Source organism: Vigna unguiculata, chromosome 9 (assembly GCF_004118075.2).
Source record: "Vigna unguiculata cultivar IT97K-499-35 chromosome 9, ASM411807v1, whole genome shotgun sequence".
NCBI lineage: Eukaryota > Viridiplantae > Streptophyta > Magnoliopsida > Fabales > Fabaceae > Vigna > Vigna unguiculata.
The window spans coordinates 22,469,668-22,493,366 of record NC_040287.1 but is presented as its reverse complement, the minus strand read 5'-3'; the positions used below and the strand labels follow the sequence as shown (position 1 = coordinate 22,493,366).

The following is a 23,699-nucleotide window of genomic DNA, read 5'->3' as shown; positions in this document are numbered from 1 at the left end:
CAATGTAATTTAAAATAATAACATTTAATAACACACAATTGACATACAACCTTGAAGATGAGTGGATGTGTGCCGCCACTTGCTATGCAAGATAACCCAAGGGAGGAAACTCTCACAAATGGTTGAGACACAAGAGTGTTTTTACTTCAAAATGTTCAACCCTTGTACAAGTGTTAGAGGTCCCCTTAAATAGACAAGTCTAGGGGCCCCTTAGCAAAACAACTAAGTTAAAGGATTACAAAAGAAACCTAGCATGTTCTAGAAAGTAGGTCATCCTAGGGTGCACATGGGTGAATTTTCGTCCAAGCCATCTAGGTGGCAAGTCTTCATGGCCTAGGCTCCCAAAGGAAGGTTCTAGAACATTCTAGAAGACTTGGTGTCCAAGGCATGTGGGCCTCCTCTTTCTAGATGCTTCTAGAAAGTCTTATTCCTTCTCTCTCTTCCTTAGGACGCCAAGTGTCTCCTATGTGGCCCTCCTCCTTTCTTATTCCTACAAAAGCAAATTAAGGAATTTATTAGCATGTTGGTTTAAGGTTAAGCTAATCTTTTGAGTCAACAAGTCAACCCAAAGTCAAGGTCAACAAGTCAACTCAAAAATAGTCAACCAAGCCAACTTAAAGGAATTTTAAACTAAAGAAAATAAAAGTAAAGGAAGGGATCAAGGAACTCCCTTTCTTCTAAGCATGTGCCATGGGCCATCATTCTTGGTAGGGATCAATCCTTTATCAGCGCTGCCTCATGTTCATTTCTTTCTGATCAAACAAGTACTTCAGGCTCTTGTGATCACTGAACACCTGAAATTGCGAACCATACAAGTAATGCCTCCAAGTCTTGAGGGCAAACACCACTACAGCTAACTCCAAGTCGTGCGTCGGGTAATTTTTCTCATGCACCTTCAATTGTCTCGATGCATAGGCCACAGGTCGTTTATCTTGCATCAACACACAACCCAACCCCTGATACGAAGCATCACAATACACCTCAAACATTTTGGTCGTGTCAGGAATAACAAGTACTGGTGTGGTTGTCAACCTCCTTTTCATATCCTCAAAGTAGGCTTCACACTCATTTGTCCAAGAGAAAGGTTGATCCTTCCTGGTGACTTGTGTCAATGGACTCACTATCTTTGAGAAACCCTCCACAAACCTCCTGTAATAGCCTGTTAAACCGAAGAAGCTTCTCACCTCAGTAACTGTTTGTGGTCTCTCCCATTTCACCACTGTTTCAATCTTCGCTGGGTCCACTTCTATTCCTTGGGCTAAGATTACATGGCCCAGGAATTGCACCTCATCCAACCAAAACTCACACTTCGACAACTTCCCATACAGCTTATGCTGCTTGAGAACCTCCAATACTACTCTCAGATGTTCTGCATGTTCTTCTTGACTCTCAGAATATATCAATATGTCGTCAATGAATACAACGACAAACTGATCCAGATACAGCCGAAAGATTCTGTTCATGTAGTCCATGAAAATTGTCAGAGCATTTGTCACTCCAAACGGCATCACCACATATTCATAGTGCCCGTAGCGAGACACCTATGCCTTCTGCGCGAGCTGTCGCTTAGGCGGGCCATCCTTGTTTTGAGCGAGTGAATGCCTCGCTCAGGCGAGGAGGTCTCGCCTAAGCGAGTTAGTGCGAATGGCCATTGTTGTAGATTGTCGACCTCTCGCCTAGGCGAAGGGAGCTCGCCTGAGCGAGAGTCCCACTCGCCTGAGCGAGACCCTTCTGCTTGAGCGAGGGGCTGCGCAAGGGGTAGGTTTGCTCCTTGTTTTCTTTGTTTTTGGATATTAATCATATGCTTGGACTGATTATGCTATTTAAAGTATGAATTGAGTGACTTTGTGTGAATATGATAAATTATGGTTTGTGGCTTATGAGTTTGACATGAATTGAATATGATGAGTTGGGTATGAATTTGATATGATATATGGAGTGGTTCATGGGTGGGCAAATGATGAATTTTGGGTATGATCTTGGCATGTGATTTCAATGAAATGGTTGGTATCAAAATGGCATGGTGTTGGTATGAGGTGAAATTCTATTGAGTTATAAAGGTGGGCATGAGAGTTTTGTGCATCATAATTATTACCTTATTGATTGAGTATGTTTGGTCCGTGTTAGTGCGTAAATCCTTAAAATTCTCTAGGTGAGATTTCAGGGTAGTGCTTCAGTGGTCGGAACGTAATTCCATGGCCCCTGCTAGTGGGTGTCCATGGTGGTGCCCCATCTATATAATTTGGTAAGGATTCAAGGTAAGGTTGCATCCTGACACTCTAAGGAGTCAGTTAGTCTCACTTAGAGCGGACTAACTCTTATGGTGAGAGTAGTAGGAGGCCTGAAACTCATTAAGGACTAACCTTGTGTGTGGGGGATTGAATCATTGTAACACTTGTAACACATAGCTCAGGGGTGAGCAGGGTAATCCACCACAAGTGCAAGCATCCACTGAATCCGACCAGGTTATATGTATCCGGATGAGTCTTAGTGTATTTATTGGAAGGTCATAACATGCTTGGATGATGTATGTATATTGGACTGTGAAAGTATATTTGATTGCATGATAAAATCTTTTTGGCTCTAGCTTACCTTTCTGTTTTGTTTGTTGTGTGTTCCATCCGGGTGTCTCTCTCTCTTTTGTGATGATCATCAACTTGTTGATTGAGTAGATGTGAGGAACACCCGGGGTCAACAAGGAGGTGATGGTTCCGTCGCTTAGCCTTTAGGTTGACTTCTGCTTTTGGGCTTTTCATTTAGGGCTAAGGCCCATGTATTATTTTCTCTTGGGATTTATTTAAGTTGTTATCACTCTCTCACCTTACTTTGTATCTGACACCATGGTGTGTCTCTATTATCGTCCTTTAAGTACTTGGGTTAGCTGTAGGAGTGACATTATACTCCGCTGATCTTGCTTCTTTTATTATGCTGTGTGACATTTCCCTTAATTAGTTGTATTAATTAAATGGGTTGTTACAAAAAGTCATTTTATTAAGTCATTTTTAATAAAAAAAATAGTATAACATTCAGACAAATAGAAATTTTGGTTTAAAATTAGTAATAGACAACATTGTTCTATTTTGGAAAACAAAATAATAATTAACAAAACATGAGTACTTAATAAAAAGTAATTAATAAAGTAATATGTTAAAAAGTCATTTTTAATAAAAAAATATTAGTAAAACATTTCATACAAATAATAAATTTAGTATAAAAAATATTAGTAAAATAATATAAATATTAGTACTTAATTTTGCAAAAATATTTATACTTAATTAGTTTTAATCATAAAAAAATGGATTACAAAAATACTTTTTTTATTAAAAAAATTGGGACAAAATTGAATCATATACACATAAGTGGGTACCAAATTGAAACAAAAAGACATGTATAAGGACTAAATCGAAATCAACACAATGTCATCTGATAGTGACACTAACACGTGGCATTGCAATGTCAGTGGCATTGACAATGCCACGTGTCACATACAGGGACCTAACACGTGGCATTTTTAATTTTTTTTTTCAAAAAATTTAAAAATAAAATTTAAAAATAAAAAAAAAATCAAAAAGAAAACATAGACTGACACGTGGCACGTTGACTAACGGCGTTAGTCAACTCCATCTGAAAGGAACCTAATTGAAGCACTTTTTCAAAAGTTGGAATGCAATTGACACTTTTTTAAAAGCGAGTACCAGATTGACACACATGTACCAAAGTGGGTATCATCCGAGTAATTAAAATTTTTTTTATTATAAAGTAATTTAAATTTTTAATACAATAACAAAAGACAAAGTAACTAATAATAAAAATTATAAAAGTAATGACCAATGGTGTATAATAATATCTATTTGATGTAATAAATTTAAAATATATTGGAAAAGAGACAAGTCTTTAAAAATGTATGATAAACCTTGCATATTATTTATTGATAAACAAAAGGGAGTTTATCATTCCTATTGTGTAATCTGAATAAGAAAATTACCATTATTAGTGCAATATGTACTTTTCATCATTGTGGTTAATTTGAGTAAGTATGTATGATTGAACAATCGAATAAGTTTGAAAAAGAATGACAAATAAGGAATGACATACCTATAGTTTCTTCTTTGTTAAAAAGTTTCAAAAATTTCTTTGTAAACAACGTTTTTACTTGTGTCGGTCACGTTTCCAACTTCATTTATAATAAGTATTTTCAGTTCTTTCTTTGTTTTCACTCCAGAAATAATCCCATTGACCCCAAATCTCTAGTCTATTTTGCACCAAGCAACAGAACCACAGAACCATAACTCCCATTGACCCCAAATCTCTAGTCTATTTTGCACCCAGCAACTCTACGATACACCTCAAACTAAGATTGCCCAATTTGGCTTTTTCCCAACCTCTTTGAGAAACTTACTTGTCCTAGTCGAAAACTAGACCAAGGAAATCTCTTCACATCTCCTCCTCCCGACTTAGACACTTACTTCTCTGCCAACCCTTCTCTTGTCAAGCCCAGATCTTGAATTCTCTTCTAGAAATAAACACCTACCCTTACTTCCTTACTTCAAGGTTGTGATGAAGGCATGGTTCGGGATCGTCATAGCAATGTCATAGCAGTTGATGGAATCAGGCCCAAGACCTTTAGAGAGAGAGATCTCGGATTAGCTTCGGATCGTAGAATAGGAACTCTTTTATAATTTTTGTAATGTTTTTTTTGTTTGGGCTTTATTGGACCTTTAGTTGTGTTGGGCCTTTTGCTGTTTCGGCCCATAGTATATAAGCCCTTGTGAGACACATTTGTATTCAGATTTGAGTTTTATGAAACAGTGAGTTTTCTCTCAAGTCTCGAGGTTCTCCTCAGAACCACCGATCCTTATCTTTGAATCTCCGATTCAAAGTGGCGGATCTTCCTCACTTATCTTGGAATCTCCTCCAAGTGGCGTGATTTCCTTCCGTTCCGCAAAAACCCCCAATCGACGTCCTCCATTTTCCCCCTTTTCGTTTTAGGGTTCATACCCATTTTCGTTCTAGATGAATTCCTCCCCAAATCCGAGACGATCCTTCATCAGGTTGGTACCCTAACTTGAAAACATAATTCAACCAGCTCTCATTTCCTTGGTCCAACTTCCTTTGTGCAACTCTACACTTCCAATTCTGAATGATCATTGCACACTTTTACCCGATATTCACAAGGACGAAACCTTTGATGTTTTTAAAGAACTGATCTTCGTAGTGATCTCTAGGTCTTGGATAAGATAGTTTTTCTCGTGCACCTCTTACCATTTCTAAGCATCATCTGCCACCATCCCGCTATGCTACTTTGATCCATACCCAAGCTCACTTATTTGTTTACTCAAAATAATGATCCTTTCATGTTCGCCATGACAAGGAAGCAATCGTCGTTGAGAAATCTTCCTCGAGACCCCTATAAAACTTGCAGAACCTTTTAAACTCCTCTTTTGATAGCCTTAGCGTTCCATTTTCTCAACAATGTATCTATCCTTTTAAAACCATAATCCTTATTAGTCACTCCAACCTTAGTCAATACTCTTCTTGAGCGACTTGACACACCACAACTTCTTTTTAAAGATTCACCAAACTCGTAGTCATCCTAGTGATTATACTGAGTTTATACCATTATGTCCCCAACAACTCTTTCACTTGTTTCTCTTACTACACAATCCTAGCATAAAGCCTCCAATTAGAAACTATCAACACAAGTTCGACTTCAGACCCAAATGCAAAAGGGAACTTCACCACTCCAAAGCGAAAATCCTAATGTTTACTTTAAAACAAATGTATAACTTTTCTACCACTGAGATTCCTTGCGTCTATTTTTTGCTTGCCTTTGTCGTATAACTCTGATTCACATGACAACCTGCCCTCACCTTTTAGCTTGATCCACACTTGTTACACCACTACTGACATATCCCTTCAAATCAAAGGATACAACTTCGTTGGAGATTACATCTCCTAAGAATGAGATTAAGAAAACAACCAATTCACCTTTGAGATCATGTCCCAACCTTGTAAAGGAAACAATTCAAATTGTCTTTGAATTTAAATACTTTGATCACCGCGAAGGCACCACACACCCGAGCGAGTCTCAACTTGGTCACAATTTTAGCAAAACCATCATCTCAACCTCAGCCCCTTCCTAAAGGCAACCATGACTCCTTTACCATACTGGCGACATCAAGAAGTACACAATCCCAAGAAAATCGACTTTTAGTCCAAGCATCACTTCGTAAGGTGCATCTCTAGATGAGATTTACTCGTGCTAACCACTTTAGCATCAACCATCGTATACACCATGTCAACTACTCAAAACCTTTCTTTTCATGCCCTCCATCATTGTGCTCCGACATCAGCTGGGTTGTCCTTCCATACGAGAATAACCTTTAAAGGTGTGCCCTTCCTTCTGGTGCCTGAAACCTTTGATTTTATACCCAAGGTCAAATGTCTTGCTCATGGGAACTACTTTTCCTTGAAACTTTCCACTAACAAAGTTGAAAAGACCCATCTCCACCTACTGACTGTTAATTCTAGTATGAACCTCTTATCCATCTCAGCCTCTCACTAGAGGTTTGCCATCTTTTCACACTTCACGATCTCTTCTTTTCTTAGCTTGCTCGTTGCTAAGCAATCTCTCCACTTTCTGCAGCCTAGAATTTGCCAATTGGTCCTCTCCACTACTTCAAGAAGCATTAGGTGTGACCATATGACTATATTCAATGTCACTTCTCCTAACACTGTATGCATTTGCATGACTCAGAACTTCAACATTGTCGGGATGTAGAATCAGGTTCATTTTCCTCAAAAGATTAGGCACTTGCATGCACTGATTGTAACATCCCATCAGGATATTACGGATTTATAAATAAATAAAATAAATAAATAAAAACAGCGCATTTAATAATACCTCATTTTCCTAAAACGCGGGAAAATTTAAAACTTTATTAAATGAGCGGATAAAGTTTATAACGTCCATTACAAAACCAAAATCACAATATTATCAAGTCACCCATCAGGGTTTACAACTGTTTTCAAAAACAATAGATAAACATAAGAGTTCCCCAAGTCGAACCCCTCTCTGCGACTAAGCTGCACCAGAGCCACCTGCATCATCAACATTTGCTCCCGTGTACCGCGTACACGATCATCGCCACACATATGTAGATAGGGTGAGCTTAGCAGATAAATCATATATATACAATGCTATAAACATATATATCAATATGCATACATATCACAACACTTAACTTAACTTCCCACATTGCCCTATATTTTTATTCCTGCAATCCGACCCCCAATCAGATTGTTCGTGTTCTACATCGTCTAATGATTACTTCAAAGTGACTTGCTGCCATACCTATTGGCCACAACCGATAGAGCACGTGCGGGAAAACATGCTACGGATCATACACCGCAACGCCAGGTAGAGTTCTCATATACGAACATAGTCCGTATCATCCCAAGACTACCAAACTCGTCAGCCAACAACTGAGGAGGGCAATCTATCTGGACCCATCCGTACTTGCCACAACCAGCACACTCACACCGGCAACACTCGCCAACCCGAGCCACAACTCAAGGGTTCCTCGTGTTCATCCGCCATCCCGAGCCACAACTCAAGAGATGCTATTATGAACCACAACTCAAGGAATACCACGTGCTTAACCCCTATCCCGAGCCACAACTCAAGGGATACGTTTTGAGCCACAACTCAAGGAACACCAGCAATCCCACCCTTAAAGCTCAGTAGACGCACTGTAGATCACAAATTCATAATCAAAACTCAAAGTTGCAGCAGTATAAATCGCCTAGTGGGGGACACGTGCCGTCAGGCGCTGCCAGCTCCTAGACCGCCTAGCGGGTATCGCGTACTGCCAGGCGCACAGCACCTCAAATTATACAGACTTATCAGCTACCGCCTGGCGGGTCAGCCCCCCACCGCCAAGCGCCACCGCTTCATACCCTACCACTGTTCTCACTACCGCCTGGCGGAATACCTCTCACCACTAGGCGCCTCCTGCTATTCAGACCCACTGTACCGTTGCTATCGCTTGGCAGGTTGATCCCCGCTGTCAGGCACCATCTCAGAACCTCGTCACGTGCTGGTTTATCTACACTCCACTCCTATGTTATTCTCCATACTTGCGTTTGTACTATCTGAAACACTCGTTTTTTTTTTATGAATATGTTAACCCCAAGACTAGATATATCCATTCGAGTCCTCTCATCCTATCTTACCTATGAGTTACACTAATTAAAGTAATTTAGAAAATTCCCCATCAACCACATATCATCCATATACACATTATCCCCTAGTCTGACCATAGCGTGATTAATCCTTCCATTAAGCTCACATGAAGTCCACCTCTATTTTTGGTACCCAATCTGACCAAAAAGCACCCACCTCACTGCAGGTATTTTTCAGCCCTAAGACCTATCTGTCAACATTCTCTTCTCATTGTCCACCCCATAATTGACCCCATCTTATTAGTCATACTTAAGTCTACACTCTCCTAATTTTCCAGTTCATCTCGTAGTCAAATTTGTTCACACCCAATATTAATACTCCCACTGCACGAATTTCCACTCCTCCAGCCCGAACCAGTCCAACCAGACCTCCAGTCCGCCACTGCTATAACGCTGCCGCCTGGCGGTAACTGATCTCCCGCCAGGCGATGTACTAGACTTGAGAGCCATCCTGCTCTCTTTCGCCACTGATAACCCTCCCAACCACCACCTATCATCTATCTCAATGCGATTCCTCCTATTTTGGCATAATAACTCTAATAATTTCAGTCCCCCCATTTCACTACCACCGTACCCCGCAAGGATCACGACAATTTCATCCCAAGAGTACTCTATTTTCATCTCCATCACATTAAATCACTATTTCATTCATTTCCACCTACTAATGCGTAAACTGCATATCATGTAATATCAAATTCATCTATTGTTAATCACCAACAACTTTCCCACCGATTAGATTTAACCCAGAATTCCAGAAAACCCCAAAACAAAAAAAATGGCCCCGCGCTGCTGGGCGGTTCAACCAGTCCCGCCAGGCGCTTCATCCGTAACCTAGAAATTCAGTGTAACTCCAAGCGTCGCCTGGCGGTCGGGAATGTGCCGCCAGGCGGTTCCCCTCCCAGAACCCCCAAAACTCGCATAAACAGATGAGCTGTCTGGCGGTGATTCATTACCCGCCAGACGGTTTCTGGAAAGTTTCCAGAAACGCAGAAATTCAAGCATGCAACAGCAGATAGGCATTCAATTATCATACATCACATGTTATTATTCTTTTTAAAACAAAATCGCGGAGTCCAGCTCCCCTAACCTGGTTTTCCTTCGCTTAAGCTTGATGATCGGAATTCCTCCCTACGCCAATGGTTCCCTTAGCCTTCTCACAATTCAGTCCCTAAAATCCCTCTCAATCTCACAAGCTCTCAGATTTTCGTGCTCTCTCCCTGGGTATGTTTTCCAGCTTGCAAAACCTTCACTATTAACCTAGTTTTACCTTTTAAAGTGTGCTTAAAACTTAACTAAATGCCCTAGAACGAAAATTAATTATTAGGTGGTGTTTTAATGTCATTCACCCACTCCTTAAGGCTATTTTCCAGCCACCCCTCAGCTGCCATACCACTAGGGTTTTCCTTTCCACCTTTTCATATTCAAATCAAATCCAAAAATGCCAAAAATGAAGTTTAATGTAAGTTCTCCAAGGCTTGAACCCATAACCATGTAATTACCAAATCAATATCACACCATCATGCTAATTCATGTTTCATGCTTAACAAATCCAATTCAGACATCATATCATACCAGAACATAATTTCATAGTTTAAATAATAAAACAATAGCACAAAAGTTAGCATACATAGGACTCGAACCCAAGTCCTCTCACACAATCAAAGTACTCTCAACCATTTGAGCTAGTACTTTTCCACATCATACCAACCATAATTTAATGTCATAATTTTTTCCCCTCCCGCATTTATTAATTAATTATTTATTTAATTAATTAAATTCTACAGGTCTTTCAATACTCGCCCCTTTAAAATTTTTCGTCCTCGAAAAAGAGAACTTATCAGTGAAGAGATGAGGATAGGACCGCCTCATGACATCTTCCATCTCCCATGTCATTTCTTGAGTTGCCTCATCCCACAGGACTTTCACGGTTCTAATCTCCTTCCCTCTAAGCTGTTTTGTTTGAGAATCCAAGATTCTCATTGGTCCGGCTCCAATGGTTAAGTTCTCTCGTATCTGTACATCGTCATCCTCCAGAACATGCTTAGGATTAGCTATGTATTTTCTCAGCTGTGACACATGGAAAACATTATGCAAGTTTCCAAGTGTGGTGGCAATGCTATCTCATACGCTGCAGGACCAATCCTTCTTATGATCTGATATGGTTTGATGAATCGAGGTGTCAGCTTCCTCGATTTAAGTGCCCAATACCTGCAGTAGGAGTCACTCTAAGGAACATGTGGTCCCCTGCCTCAAACTCAAGTGACATCCTCCTCTTGTCTGCGTAAGACTTCTGCCTGCTCTGAGTCGCGCGCATCCGATCCTGAATCACCTTCACCTTCTCGGTGGTCTACTGTAAGAACTCTGGCCCAAAAACCACTGCCTCGCCATCCTACTGCCAACACAATGGTTAGAAACTTAAGAAAAATGAGTACATCCCAGTAATTAAACTTACGAAAAATTATATTTAAAAAAGTCCCGTCCACGGTTAGAAAAATTAGTTGTCAACAACACAAGTTTTTTTTTTCTTTTATCATTATTGCATCTGTCATGCAGTTTGCAGCTCTGCAAACTGTAATTCTTGGGGAATGCACATTTTCAGCTGGAAATACAACTTTTAGTTATATAGTATGAGCGACTGTGCACGGAACTTAAAGATTCCCCTACATACAGCTGTCAACATGTACTCGTATTTTACACCAATTTGGATTTGTCAAAAAATGACAACGCAGCAAAGGAAAATGCAGATCATTGATTCATTTGGTAAGGGTTTTTCACAGATAAGCAGAAGCGGTTAGGGTAGGTCCTAATTGTTAACAAAACAGACAAGACTGCAATTTAGGGCAATCCATAGACTATAGGCACATGGTCAATAACAAGAGCACATGGGTTTCCCAGACAATTATGTCACCATCCACCAAAAAGGCATCGAGGAAATTCTCACAGTATCCATACTTCATAATCTAATCAAATACTGTTCGAGCAATATTTTCTCATAAATTCAGGTTAAGAAATGGCGTGATGCGGACATCCGAGAAAAGTAAATCATGGTAGAGAAGTCACCAAGAAAGTAACGTCTAAGATAAAGAGCCAATACAAAATTTGTAAGGATAATCCATCTGGGAACGTGTTTCGGCTCAGACAGGTAAAAGTACAAAAGGGCAACCCATCTCAATGATGATCTTAGTCCTGGGATTTCCATGAACATGTAACACGTCGGCGTGAAAGCATTTATTATACGTGGAAGGTAAATAAATAAATTAGTCAAGTTTCGACAGCTCATCTTCTTCATAAAAAATTATGTTTGATGATTAACTATGTGGTGCTCAGGAAAGCATTACTAATGTTCAAAAAGAAGTCAGAACCAATGCCGACATAATGTTACAGAATCAATCCTACAATTGATAACAAGATAGTATCTTCACCAGTTTTATGTTCCTATTAATGGTATAAGTTAAAACGTGACAAAAGTGATATAGAATAAATAACATTTAGCTGCAATTAACACTTCATCCAGCTTTTCTCTTTTAATATGTAGTTTTCTTTTCTCTAATGCAGAAATATGAAACTAGTTTGGTAATTAATTCACTCTAATTAGCAAAATCCCTTCACAAACTCGATGTGTATTGACAACTGACATACCCCCACCATGTTATGTAGTGATACGAAATAGAGTCATCAATTAATCAATTTATAATCTCACTTCTCTAAAGGAAGTAGAAAACTTGCATCTTCTTCGATGTAGAATATCCAAATACTGTGACATTGATACTTAAAAATCACATTTCAATCTGAACATACTCAACCTCATTGATTACAAAGTAAAAACACTATATGCAAAGTATTCAACTATGTACTATCCCTATTGCTATATTAATAGGTCGTACTCAACCATTGGTCGCAAAATCATGTACTTTATATCATTGTTCCTAAACATAAACACAATCTGTTTTTAGATAAATCATTAGAAAAACTTACCTCTACGTACAAAGACAAATTATTAATGAATAATTACAAGTCAAAAAGAAGACGAAAACCTGAACAAGTTTATCATGCATACAGATCAATGAATAATCAGAACTTCCATGTTACAGAAATCCACGACTATCTCCATGTTGATCATCATCATCTAGGGTCTAGAAAAAACACCCCAAATCTTACCACGCCCGAGACTCTCCAAGAGTTTCTTTGATCCCGGCACATCCATCTCCACAAGCTTCTGCGTATATACACAAGCCCCTGCTGCTACCATCTGCTTTCTGCAACTCTTCGAATGCACTAACGAAACCAGCAACGAAACAGGGTACTTCTTATCCAACCCTTGCAACGAAGGGTTCAACAAATGAACAGCACTAACAACCCCTCTTTCATCCTTGCGGAAAACCCTCCTATTCGCAGGGTGCATCAGCAGTACCGACAATGCCATTGCAGAAACCTCTTTCTCCTCTACACCTTTCCCATCCAACATCTTAATCAGAGCAAAAACGCACCCCAATTCGCCCATCTCCTTCCTTGCCCTCCCACTGTTCGACCCTATAGCGTGAACCGCCCTCGCGACGGCAACCCTCATCGCCAGCACCTCACAGTTCAGCACCCCCACGAGCCTCCGAACAAACCCTTCACCTATCAGCACTTCCCCAATTGCAGTACTCACAGCCAAATGCCGCAACATCGTCACTGCGACTTCAAGACTCGGAATTGGAGTACCCGAGTCCCAGTAATTCTTCAAACACTCAATCCCCCCTTCTTTAACCACCATAACCCTCAAATTCGACAAACCGTCCGAGTCAGCCTCGGAAATCAAATTCGACAAACACCCAATCGCGTTTTCACGCGCCGAAGCAGTCCCGGAGGAAGCCAAGGCGACTAAAACCACCACTGCATTCTCCTCCGCGAAATTGTCCCTAATTTCCGCGAACGCGGCGAGGTTGCGCAACACGGCGGCTGCGGAGGCCTGCGCGCCAGGGGTGCCAGCCTGGCAAATCTCCAGCAGAGACGAGATTCCGCCGCGCGAGCCAATCGCTCTGGCGTTGTCCTTGGTAAGACTCAGTGCTTGAAGCGCGATGCATGATTTCTCAATCGCGAATCCGCTTCCAGAATCCAGTACTCGGAGAAGGTGGTTGAGAAGAAGCAAACCCTCTGCGATGAGCACAGTCTTGGCGCTTTCAACTGTGGATACTTTGGCGATGGCGGCGACTATTTTCTCCTTCATGTCGGAGGGTGAATCGAGTAGGCGCACGAGCATGGGAACGACGCCCTGGGCCACAGCAATGGTAACATTTTTGTCGTCTTCATTAAGGAGGTCCAATAGAGAGTCCATCGCGGAGGTTTTGGACTCGGGCGACCCGATTTGCAACCGGGTAATTAGGTTTCGTGACGAGGAGCGGATAGCTTCTCTTTTGGATGTGGAACCGGCGGCGCTTTCAATGAGAAGGCCGCTGCGGAAGAGGATGTCGCAGTCGGTGACGTGGCGATCGAGGGTGGCCAGGAGGGAGTCGAGGTCGCTTTGTGTTTTGAGCTTGCCGTTAAGGAGGTCTTGGGGCTGGCACGTGCGGGCGAGTAAAACGGCGTCTTTGAGTGTGCGGGAGATCGAGTGGAGGAGGTGGAGGGAGAGGGGGTTGGTGGCGGAGGCGTAGGGGAACTCGGCGGAGAAATCGGTGAGGTGAGTTTGGAGATGGGTGAGTTTGACTCGGGCAAGGGACCATTTCCCTTTAAAGTTTGTGACGCTGGGTAGTTCCGAGTCCAAAATTGTACTCAGTAGGTTGAGAGACTCAGCAATAGGATCTGTTTCCGCTGAATCTTTCATCTTCGCTGTTTTCCCCTTCGTTTCACACCGTTGAGGAAAAAGGGTTTCGTTGAAAGGCATGGCAAAGAGTTTGTGTAATGTGGAGGATTTGGAGCGTGAAATACACTCGCGTGTGGGCGTTTGGGGCCGGTTTGATTCCCGCCACTCTTTGTTTGTTTATAATTAGTCCTCGCTCACTCCCCGCGGTTTTATGTTGTGCAGCTCGCACATTTACTGTCAACTTCCTCTTCTCTATCTTGGATTTTTTTTTTTTCTGCACTAGTATAGATGTTTTCTTTTTCTTTTTTTTTATTTTCAATATAGCGCATTTTAGGGAGTATTTCCAGACCCGAAGTGTGAATATGATGCTGTGTTTTTTTAGGTTAAAATATTTTTTTTCCAATTTTTATTAAAGAAGTTTTAATTTTGTTTTTGGGTTCAAATAAATTTAAATTTTCGTTAATTTTGTTCAATTAGGTTGTTAACACCATTTAAATCATTAAAGGTAATGAACCTTCGTGGTTTTTTTTAATTTTTTTTTTAATTTTTAAAATTTTTTTAAATGTCCACGTGTCAACCCAATAGTATACCACGTGTCAAAGTCAATGTTTTATATTCAATTTAGCCCCTACATTTGTTATTTTTGTTGAATTTAGTCCTAATTTTTGTTAACATGAACTAAATCGATCCCTCTTCAAATTAGAACCAAATTTAATTTTTATATCAAAGTTATTGTAACACCTCATTTAATTAATAATCCTAACTAAAGGAAGCGTGATGTGATCCCAATAAGGCTTATAGCATTGGGTCAACGCCTAGGCCCATTCCTTTTAATTTCTTTCAATTTCTTTATTTTCAATTAAATAAATATTGTTTTAATTGACTTGTTTTTGCTTATTGCAGCCCACTTTTCAAGCTACCAATTAACATTGGGCCTGCGACCCAATTCCCTTCCAACCAACCCAACGTGAGCCCATGTGGCATGGAGACGTGAATTGCATATGGGATTCTTCCTTCACGTGCGCGCCTTCAATCTAGAAGTGGCAGTAACCTTGCTTAAGTATCATCATCAAATAGGCCTGCACGTAGCAGCCCAATTACTTCAGCATCTTCCAGCCCAATTTCATCCTATATTTCCAAGTTGGGCCTGCGTCAAGTTGGCAATCCACCTGCACTCCAATTTCTAGCTGCACACCTCCACGCATTGCAAATTGCTCCAGCGCTGCCCTTACTTGTTCCAGCATCTGATGGGCCGAGAGTCTCGTTTCTTCCAACATGGGCCTCGCGTGCAGCCCAAATTGATTTTCGCATGTGTATCACTAATTCCTTCACGTGCGAGCCCTGAATCTACGAGCGGCAGCTAGCATGTGTCAATCAACAGCCAAGTTTATTTTTCGCACACCCTACCGCGCTGGAAGCACCCCTTCTTCCACTGGTTGGGCCCGTTTCAGCCCAAGTGTAGCCAGGGCTATCATCTCCAAGACGTGAAGTCTCTCTACGCGTAGCCACACTGGATTCTTGCGTGCTGCGCACTGTGCTAGGGATACTTTATTGGATACCCATATTCACGCATTCAATTCTTCCTATCACGGAGTCTGCAGCCTCTGTTTCCTTTCTGTGTGTGAACCCTCAACCATCTTCTACTAACCGCAGTCCAAACATGTTTCTTGCCTGCTGAATGCTTACTAGGGTTTCGTCTTCTTTTCTCTCACAATGTGCATCCATGCCTCACGGGTTCCAGCCCTAGTTTGTTAGGGTTTTCCTTCCATAGCCGTTAGGACCCTTGTTAGAAACGGCGACTCCCTTTCTTTTTTCGTTTGCTTTCTCACGGCTGCCCTTGATCTATAAAAGGCGCAGGCCAATTCATTATAAGCAGCTTTGATGAATGATAGTTTGGTTGAGAGTACTCCCACCTTTCGTCTCTGCTCCAATCCTAACCCTAGATTAGGTTTTTACTTCTTAGGGTTTCCGAAACCAGTGAGATTCGAGCCTAAACACTATACACGAACCATTTCGCTGCGTTTCCCTCGCTCTCTGCGAGATTCAATCGGTGGAACGCCGATTGGGAGAGCTTTTCCGGCGAACATCGCGACAGAGGAGCCTCATCAAAGCGTCACACATAATAATATAGTAGTGTGGTCCTAGAGTATAAACATTACTTCTTACAATATCCAAGGCACACTACGATGCCAAAACAAGACAAGATACAAAGTTCAACAGTAATCAAATTGAGATTTAAAAGACGAGTCAATACATGGGTCGTAGCCCTAAAAGAAAGTCCAATTAAACGGAATTCAGTCCAGACAAGCTATGCAGCAGAATCACCATCTCCCTGTTGACAACAAGGATTTCTCACATTTGCTCACATCAACAAGTTGATGATCATCGCAAAAAGAGAAAACCACACAACAAGACATATAACAAACAAAAGGGTAAGCTAGAGTAGAAAACAATTTATCATACAGTTACATACAGTTTCACAGTCCAAGATGCATACGTCAACCAATCATGTTATGACTTTTCAAACAACATGCTAAGACTCAAACACGACTCATCCGGATACATATAATTAGTCGGATTCAGCGGATGCTTGCACTTGTGGTGGACTTCCCTGCTCTACCGAGCTAATTGTTACAATGTCTCATCCCCACACACAAGGTTAGTCCTTAATGAGTTCCAGTTCTTCGACTACTCTCACCACTAGAGTCAGTACGCTCTATGTGAGACTAATTTACCCTTTAGAGTGTCAGGATGCAACCTTACCTTGAATCCTTACTAAATTATATAGATGGGGCACCACCATGAACTCCCACTAACAGGGGTCATGGAATTACGTCCCGATCAACTGAGGCACCACCATGAGGCTCACCTAGAGGCTCATGGAATTATGCCCTAACCAATGAGGCACCACCACGAAACTATTGTAGAATTACATCCTATCCTAACCAACATCATGTGTCCATCGACCAACATAGGATCATTTATCATACCAATATCATGCCTGTAACATCCCGATCGGATATTACAGATTTAAATAATAAAATAAAGAAATAAATAATAAAACTTCATTTATTATAACTTATATTCTCCAAAACGCGGGAAAATTAAAACGTTATAGTAGTAATAAATAATCTCAAAACCTCTATTATAACTCAAACATAAAATCCATAGTAAAACCAAGTTTAATAATATAAAACATTACAACTATTCCAAAACATAATAAAACTCTGATAAAAAAAAATCTTCTCCCAATACTAGCCCCGCTCTCGTGTACTATGTACACGATCATCGCCAAACACAAGTAGATAGGGTGAGCTAACAAATTACACACACACACACACACACACACACACACACATATATATATATATATATATATATATATATATATATATATATGGCATAGTTATATATATCACACAATCACACCAAAGGAATTCCTTCCTTTGATTCCATACCACATGGCCACAACCATGATAATCGTGTTCTACGTCTTCTAGCGAATACCTCAAGATGTCTTGCTGCCATACCTATCGGCCACAACCAATAAAGCACGTGCGGGAAACCATGCTACGGATCATACATCGTAACGCCAGGTGGAGTTCCCATATACGAATGTCGTTCGTAACGTCCCAAGACTACCAAACTCGTCAGCTAATTACTGAGGAGGGCAATCCATCTGGACCCATCCGTATTGGCCACAACCAGCACACTCACACCGACAACACTCGCCAACCCGAGCCACAACTTAAGAGTTCCTCGTGTTCATCCGCTATCCCGAGCCACAACTCAAGGGACGTCATTCTGAGCCACAACCCAGAGAATGCCACGTGCTTAACCCCTATCCCGAGCCACAACTCAAGGGATACGTTCCGAGCCACAACTCAAGGAACACCAGCAAGCCGACATTTAAGGCATCACTAAAGCTTTGTAGATCACGCACATCAAGAATAAGAACACCAATACTACTGCAGTAAAATCGCCTGGCGGGGGACACGTACCACTAGGCGCTGCACGCTTCTAGACTGCCTAGAAGGTGTAATAGGTCAAACCTTTGTTCACATTAAATATTTAAATTTTGGGAATTTCACACTATTTTCACGCATAAGAAATGATATTAGTTGCATCATATTTGTTTGGATAATCTTAAGTTAAATAACTGATAAAGGATTGATCACTACCAAGGATGATGGCCCATGGCACATGCTTAGAAGAAAGGGAGTTCCTTGATCCCTTCCTTTGCTTTTATTTTCTTTAGTTTAAAATTCCTTTAAGTTGGCTTGGTTGACTATTTTTGAGTTGACTTGTTGACCTTGACTTTGGGTTGACTTGTTGACTCAAAAGATTAGCTTAACCTTAAACCAACATGCTAATCCTTAAATTGCTTTTGTAGGAATAAGAAAGGAGGAGGACCACATAGGAGACACTTGGCGTCCTAAGGAAGAGAGAGAAGGAATAAGACTTTCTAGAAGCATCTAGAAAGAGGAGGCCCACATGCCTTGGACACCAAGTCTTCTAGAATGTTCTAGAACCTTCCTTTGGGAGCCTTGGCCATGAAGACTTGCCACCTAGATGGCTTGGACGAAAATTCACCCATGTGCACCCTAGGATGACCTACTTTCTAGAACATGCTAGGTTTCTTTTGTAATCCTTTAACTTAGTTGTTTTGCTAAGGGGCCCCTAGACTTGTCTATTTAAGGGGACCTCTAACACTTGTACAAGGGTTGAACATTTTGGAGAAATTATACACTTTGTGTTTCAACCTTTTGTTAGAGCATTCCTCCTTAGGGAGTGGAGTTCTTTCAAGCCTTATCTTGCCTTGGCAAGTGGCGGCATACACCACTCATCTTCAAGGTTGCCATGGCTTCTTCTAGCCTAGCCTTGTAGTGGCGTGAATCCTCCATTCCTCCCATTTCCCTTGCTTTTCATTTTATGTTTCTTTACTCTTCTTGGTTTATATTGTTTCTATTATATGTTTTTCCTTTTGATTTCTTACTCCCCATCAATCCATTCTCCTCCTCTCTAGAACCTTGGAAAGGAACCTTCACATCTAGATAGCTTCCTATCTTAATGTCCAGTGGGGATTTCCTTGGTTTTCTTAATCAACTCACACCATATTCAATAATCTTAAAAAGGAACAAGATAATCCTTCATCAATAACACAACTAGAATTTGATTTAAGTCCTTAAGATTATGAATAATGAATATTTTAAGTCATAAAATAAGTCCCAAAATAAGAATTTTGGAGAGGAACAGTTCAGGTACTAAATACACCTCCAACTCTCATGTTTACACCCTTTTTTCCCAATTGGATTATCTATTTCTAAAAAAGGACATTTCTAGAGCTAACTGCACCCCATATTTTCAGGTTCACACCCCCTTCTGTAATTGGACTTTCAATTTTTGTTCTGCACCCCTCCTTGTTACTAAGTTGCACCCCTAATGTCACTTAAACTCTAGTCCACCAGATTTCGCCACGTGGCAATCCTCCACTTACTAAATTAACCAATGACAATTTTCCACATCATCAATCCTCCATTAACTCCAATCACCAATCAATGTTTGCCACGTCATCATCACCTTCCCAACACAAACCCTAACCCTAATTTTTCTTCTCTCCTTTCATCTCCATGCCACAACCACCACTCCTAACATCGGTCGTCACCACCACTCCGACCGTCGGTCCAGGCCGGAACGCGACCACTAGAAACTCTGCCAACGCCTGCACCACTACCACAATCTTCTCGCTCCAACCGCCGTACTCAACTCCGTCCACCGCACGAAGCCCCACCGTCACACCTACACTCGCGCCTCTTCCTCTCCTTCATCCCGAAGCCACCACCGTCGCTCCATCATCAGAAAACACATCCCCCTGCTGTTGCAATCGGAATCTGCGACTGCTTCGTCTTCTCTGCACGTCCTGCAGCCACCACCACACCGTGATAACACTTGTAGGGACAGTGACCTGCCTTCACGAACACGAAGTCGCTGCACCATCTTCTTCCTCACGACATCAGCCATGGAAACCATCGAACCAGCAGCTGCTCTTAAGTCGTAATCAGATCTGCGTCTTCTTCATCATGGCAACGCTCACGGTAGCGAGAAACACGAAGCCACCGTGCTTGATACCTTTAATGGTCGCGCCACCGTCGACTTGCAGCAACAAAACCTTCTCGCAACAATCATCGAAACTCACAAACGCGGACCTGTCACCATTTTTCCGCAACAGCCACAGACCTATCACCTCCCTTATTTCCGGAACTCTGATCTGCAGCCATGAGCACCACTATTGCCACTACAATGCATGCCTCGCGTTATCAGCACCGCAACAACAGCAAATGCGACGTCGAACGGGTTCTCCATCGGAGAACTAGTGGCTCCAATCGGCATCTATGAAACGCACCTTGCGATAACCCTCACGACAGCCAAACCCTATTTGTAGAAGGAGAATTCTGAATTGAGAGAGAGACTGCTCTGACACGTGGTAGCCTCTCATTAGACACGTGGTAGCCTCTCATTTAATATTTAAATTTGGGGATTTAATTGAATTTTCTGTGCTTAAAGATGGATTTAATTAGGATTTGTGATTATTGGATTTATTGAGTAAGTTTGGTAAAAGTGGCGTAAAAATTGATTTTAGTTGCATAAAATATTATTGGATATTCTAACGTTTGTTAATGCAGCTGGAATTTATTTTTGGTCAATTAATAGTGTGATTTTGAAATATTCAAAGTTACAAAATAAGTCCAAAATCAAGAAATTCTGGAAAAGAATAAATCAGGAGCTAAATGCACCCCCAGATTTTATTTGCACACTCCTCCTACAAGTGGACCACAAAAACCTGTTCTGCACCCCCAATTTTCACTAAGTTGCACCCCTCCTACCACTTAAACTCCACTCAACCAGATCATGCCATGTGGCAATCCCCACCTCTTAAAATTAGCCAACCAGAACAAGCCATGTGTCATAATCCTACCCTCACCAAATTAACCAATCAGATCTTGCCACGTCATCATCTCCTCCATCTCACACATGAAACCCTAACCCTAATTTCCCTTCCACCCACCATGGCAGCCGCTGCCGCCATCTCCTCGCCGGCCACCACTGCAACTCGCCAGAAACAGCAGCCTCCATTCCCGCAACCTTCACGCACACCACCTTCACCTACAACGCCGGCAGCCACCATTGACGAACCACCACCTTGCCACCGTGAAGCTTAATCCGCACACCACGGCGAGCGAGAGCAACCAGAATCACGCACCACCGCAACTCCGTCCACAGCTCCGCAATAGCGAACACCACTGCGCAGCAGCTTCGCACACCAGCCGCAGCAGTTCGAACCTACAAATCACCACCGTGGTAGCCACCGCAAAACACCATCGCTGCAACAGAACACGAATCAGTGAAACCTTCTCCGCAGCGCATCCTTCACGCAGCAGCCATGGCTGCACCAGCTTCGAAGCCACCACGATGCAACGAACCTCCCTTGCGCCCCTGCACTCGCATTCTGCACCCACCGCAGCAGCGCAACTCGCCGGAAATCCGACCACCATCATCGCGACGCCATCTTCTTCCATCGTAAACCATCAGCGAGCTTCATTTTCTCTGCAGCACAACCATGGCAGCAGCGCACCTCACTGCACCCTCATTCTCGTCCACCATCTGCGCGAACCAGCGCCGTCCCGCAACTACCAGATTCACGCAGCCACGCCGGAGCAGCCGCCATTGCCGTCAGCCGCGCCGTCAGCCGTCATTGCCATCTCCATCTCCATTGCATCTGCAGAAACCCTAATTTTGGAGAGAGAAAATGCACTGCCACGTGTCAGCATCTGATAGGACAGTCAAACTGGTAAACTCTGGTCAACTGGTCAAAGTCAGCAGTCTACTCTGGTCAAAACTACAAATATGGTTAAATGAGAGGGGCAGAATTGGAAATTGTACAGGAATTAAGTTGCTAATTAATTAAATAAAAATAAAAGACTTTACTTTAAATTAAATTGAGACTTTACTTTGATTTTGTTTAGAAACTTTCATTCGATTAAATAAGTTTTTGCCAATAATTGAGACTTTAATTTGATTAGAGGTAATTACTTTAACTAAAATTAGTCAAGACTTTACTTTGATTAATTAAGTTTTCTATTTGGTAAAGAAACAAAGGAATAGACATGATTAGGCATAGTAAAATTAATTGAGACTGTACTTTGATTGAATTACTATGGATAATCTAACAATTCTCACTTTTAATTGAGACTGTACTTTGATTAAAAGTGAGGATGCCAATAAATGAATTGAGTCTTTACATTGATTGATTTGTAAATCAACAACAATAATTAATTTAACAATAATCTCTAGATAACCAATGAAGAATCTTATTTAGAAAAAGCAGTGGAATTGACCTATTTACTATTACTGTGTTTACAATCTTCCGTGTCATTTTATTTGCATATCAAAACCCCCCTATTTTTATAGTTGCTAGTTTTAATTGCATTTTTAAGAATCAAATATTTGAGATCAATTCCGTATTCGTTGTGAGATGACTCAGGGTTATCTTAACCCTAACTATTTTGTTCACTACAAACTGGCAATACTGAAGTTGCTAAAGTAGTGGTAATTTGATCGCCTGACGACAGCGATATCAAATTTGGCACCGTTGCCGGGGAGTACGGTTAGTATTTCTTTTATTTTGATTCTGTTTTTATTTATTTATTTATTTTATTTTATTTCATTTTTTATTTTTATTTATTTTTATTTATTTTACGCATATACGTTTGATATAGTTTGTTATTTTGTAGTCTCTAGTTTTATTTTAATATATTTCAAGCAAAGTTCTATTTTTGTTTTGATTAAGAATTTCTTTTAAGAAATTTTTTGAGACTAGTTTGGAAAACTCTGTCTAGGAAAGACTTGGTATTTAAGTTGTCCACTGTGACGCACCTCTCTTTCCTGGGAGTAGACCCAACGACATCTTAACTCATTTCTTTCTTGAAATCTTTCTCCAAAACAAGAATAGGAAGAAAAAAAAAACACACAGGGAAACACTTTCAGGTGGACTGCATAGTGCATGACTCGGGTCAATCCGGGTCAATTTTATCAACTTGATTCAGAACTTGAAAGGAACTTGCGTAAATCACATAGGAGACTTGAACTCAGGTGTTCTACTGAAGGAGCACCATCATCATCTGAACCTACTACTGAAAGTGTACCGCTAGAATCACCTCCGATGATTAACATATCTTCTGATCCATCACCTGAACCAGAAATTCAAGAAGATAGAATGGAAGAAAGAACAATAAGAGAGTTGGCTTCACCGGATGCAGCAATTACACAAAACATGTGCATCCAATATCCAGATGGAGAATGTGAGCTTAAGTCTGGGTTAATCCATCTTTTACCTAAATTCCATGGATTAGTAGGAGAAGACCCGTACCATCACTTGAAGGAATTTCATGTTGTTTGTTCATCCATGAGACCTACAACAGTGACAGAGGAACATATCAAGCTTAAGGCTTTTCCATTCTTATTGCAAGATGCCGCTAAGAATTGGTTATACTGCCTTCCGCCAAGATCCATCAATACCTAGGAGACTCTGAAAAGATTATTTCTGGAAAAGTTTTTTCCAGCATCTAGAGTTGCTGCTATTCGCAAAGACATTTATGGGATAAGGCAACAAGAA

General features: G+C 41.2%; 1 protein-coding gene across 1 annotated transcript; it reads right to left on the bottom strand.

Moving 5' to 3' along the window:
- Nucleotides 1-12,085: 12,085 nt before the first annotated feature.
- Nucleotides 12,086-14,207, bottom strand: LOC114164018. Its single transcript, XM_028048473.1, has one exon. The coding sequence runs from the start codon at nt 14,105-14,107 to the stop codon at nt 12,371-12,373; it is 1,737 nt and encodes a 578-aa protein (XP_027904274.1). The 5' UTR covers nt 14,108-14,207; the 3' UTR covers nt 12,086-12,370.
- Nucleotides 14,208-23,699: the final 9,492 nt, after the last annotated feature.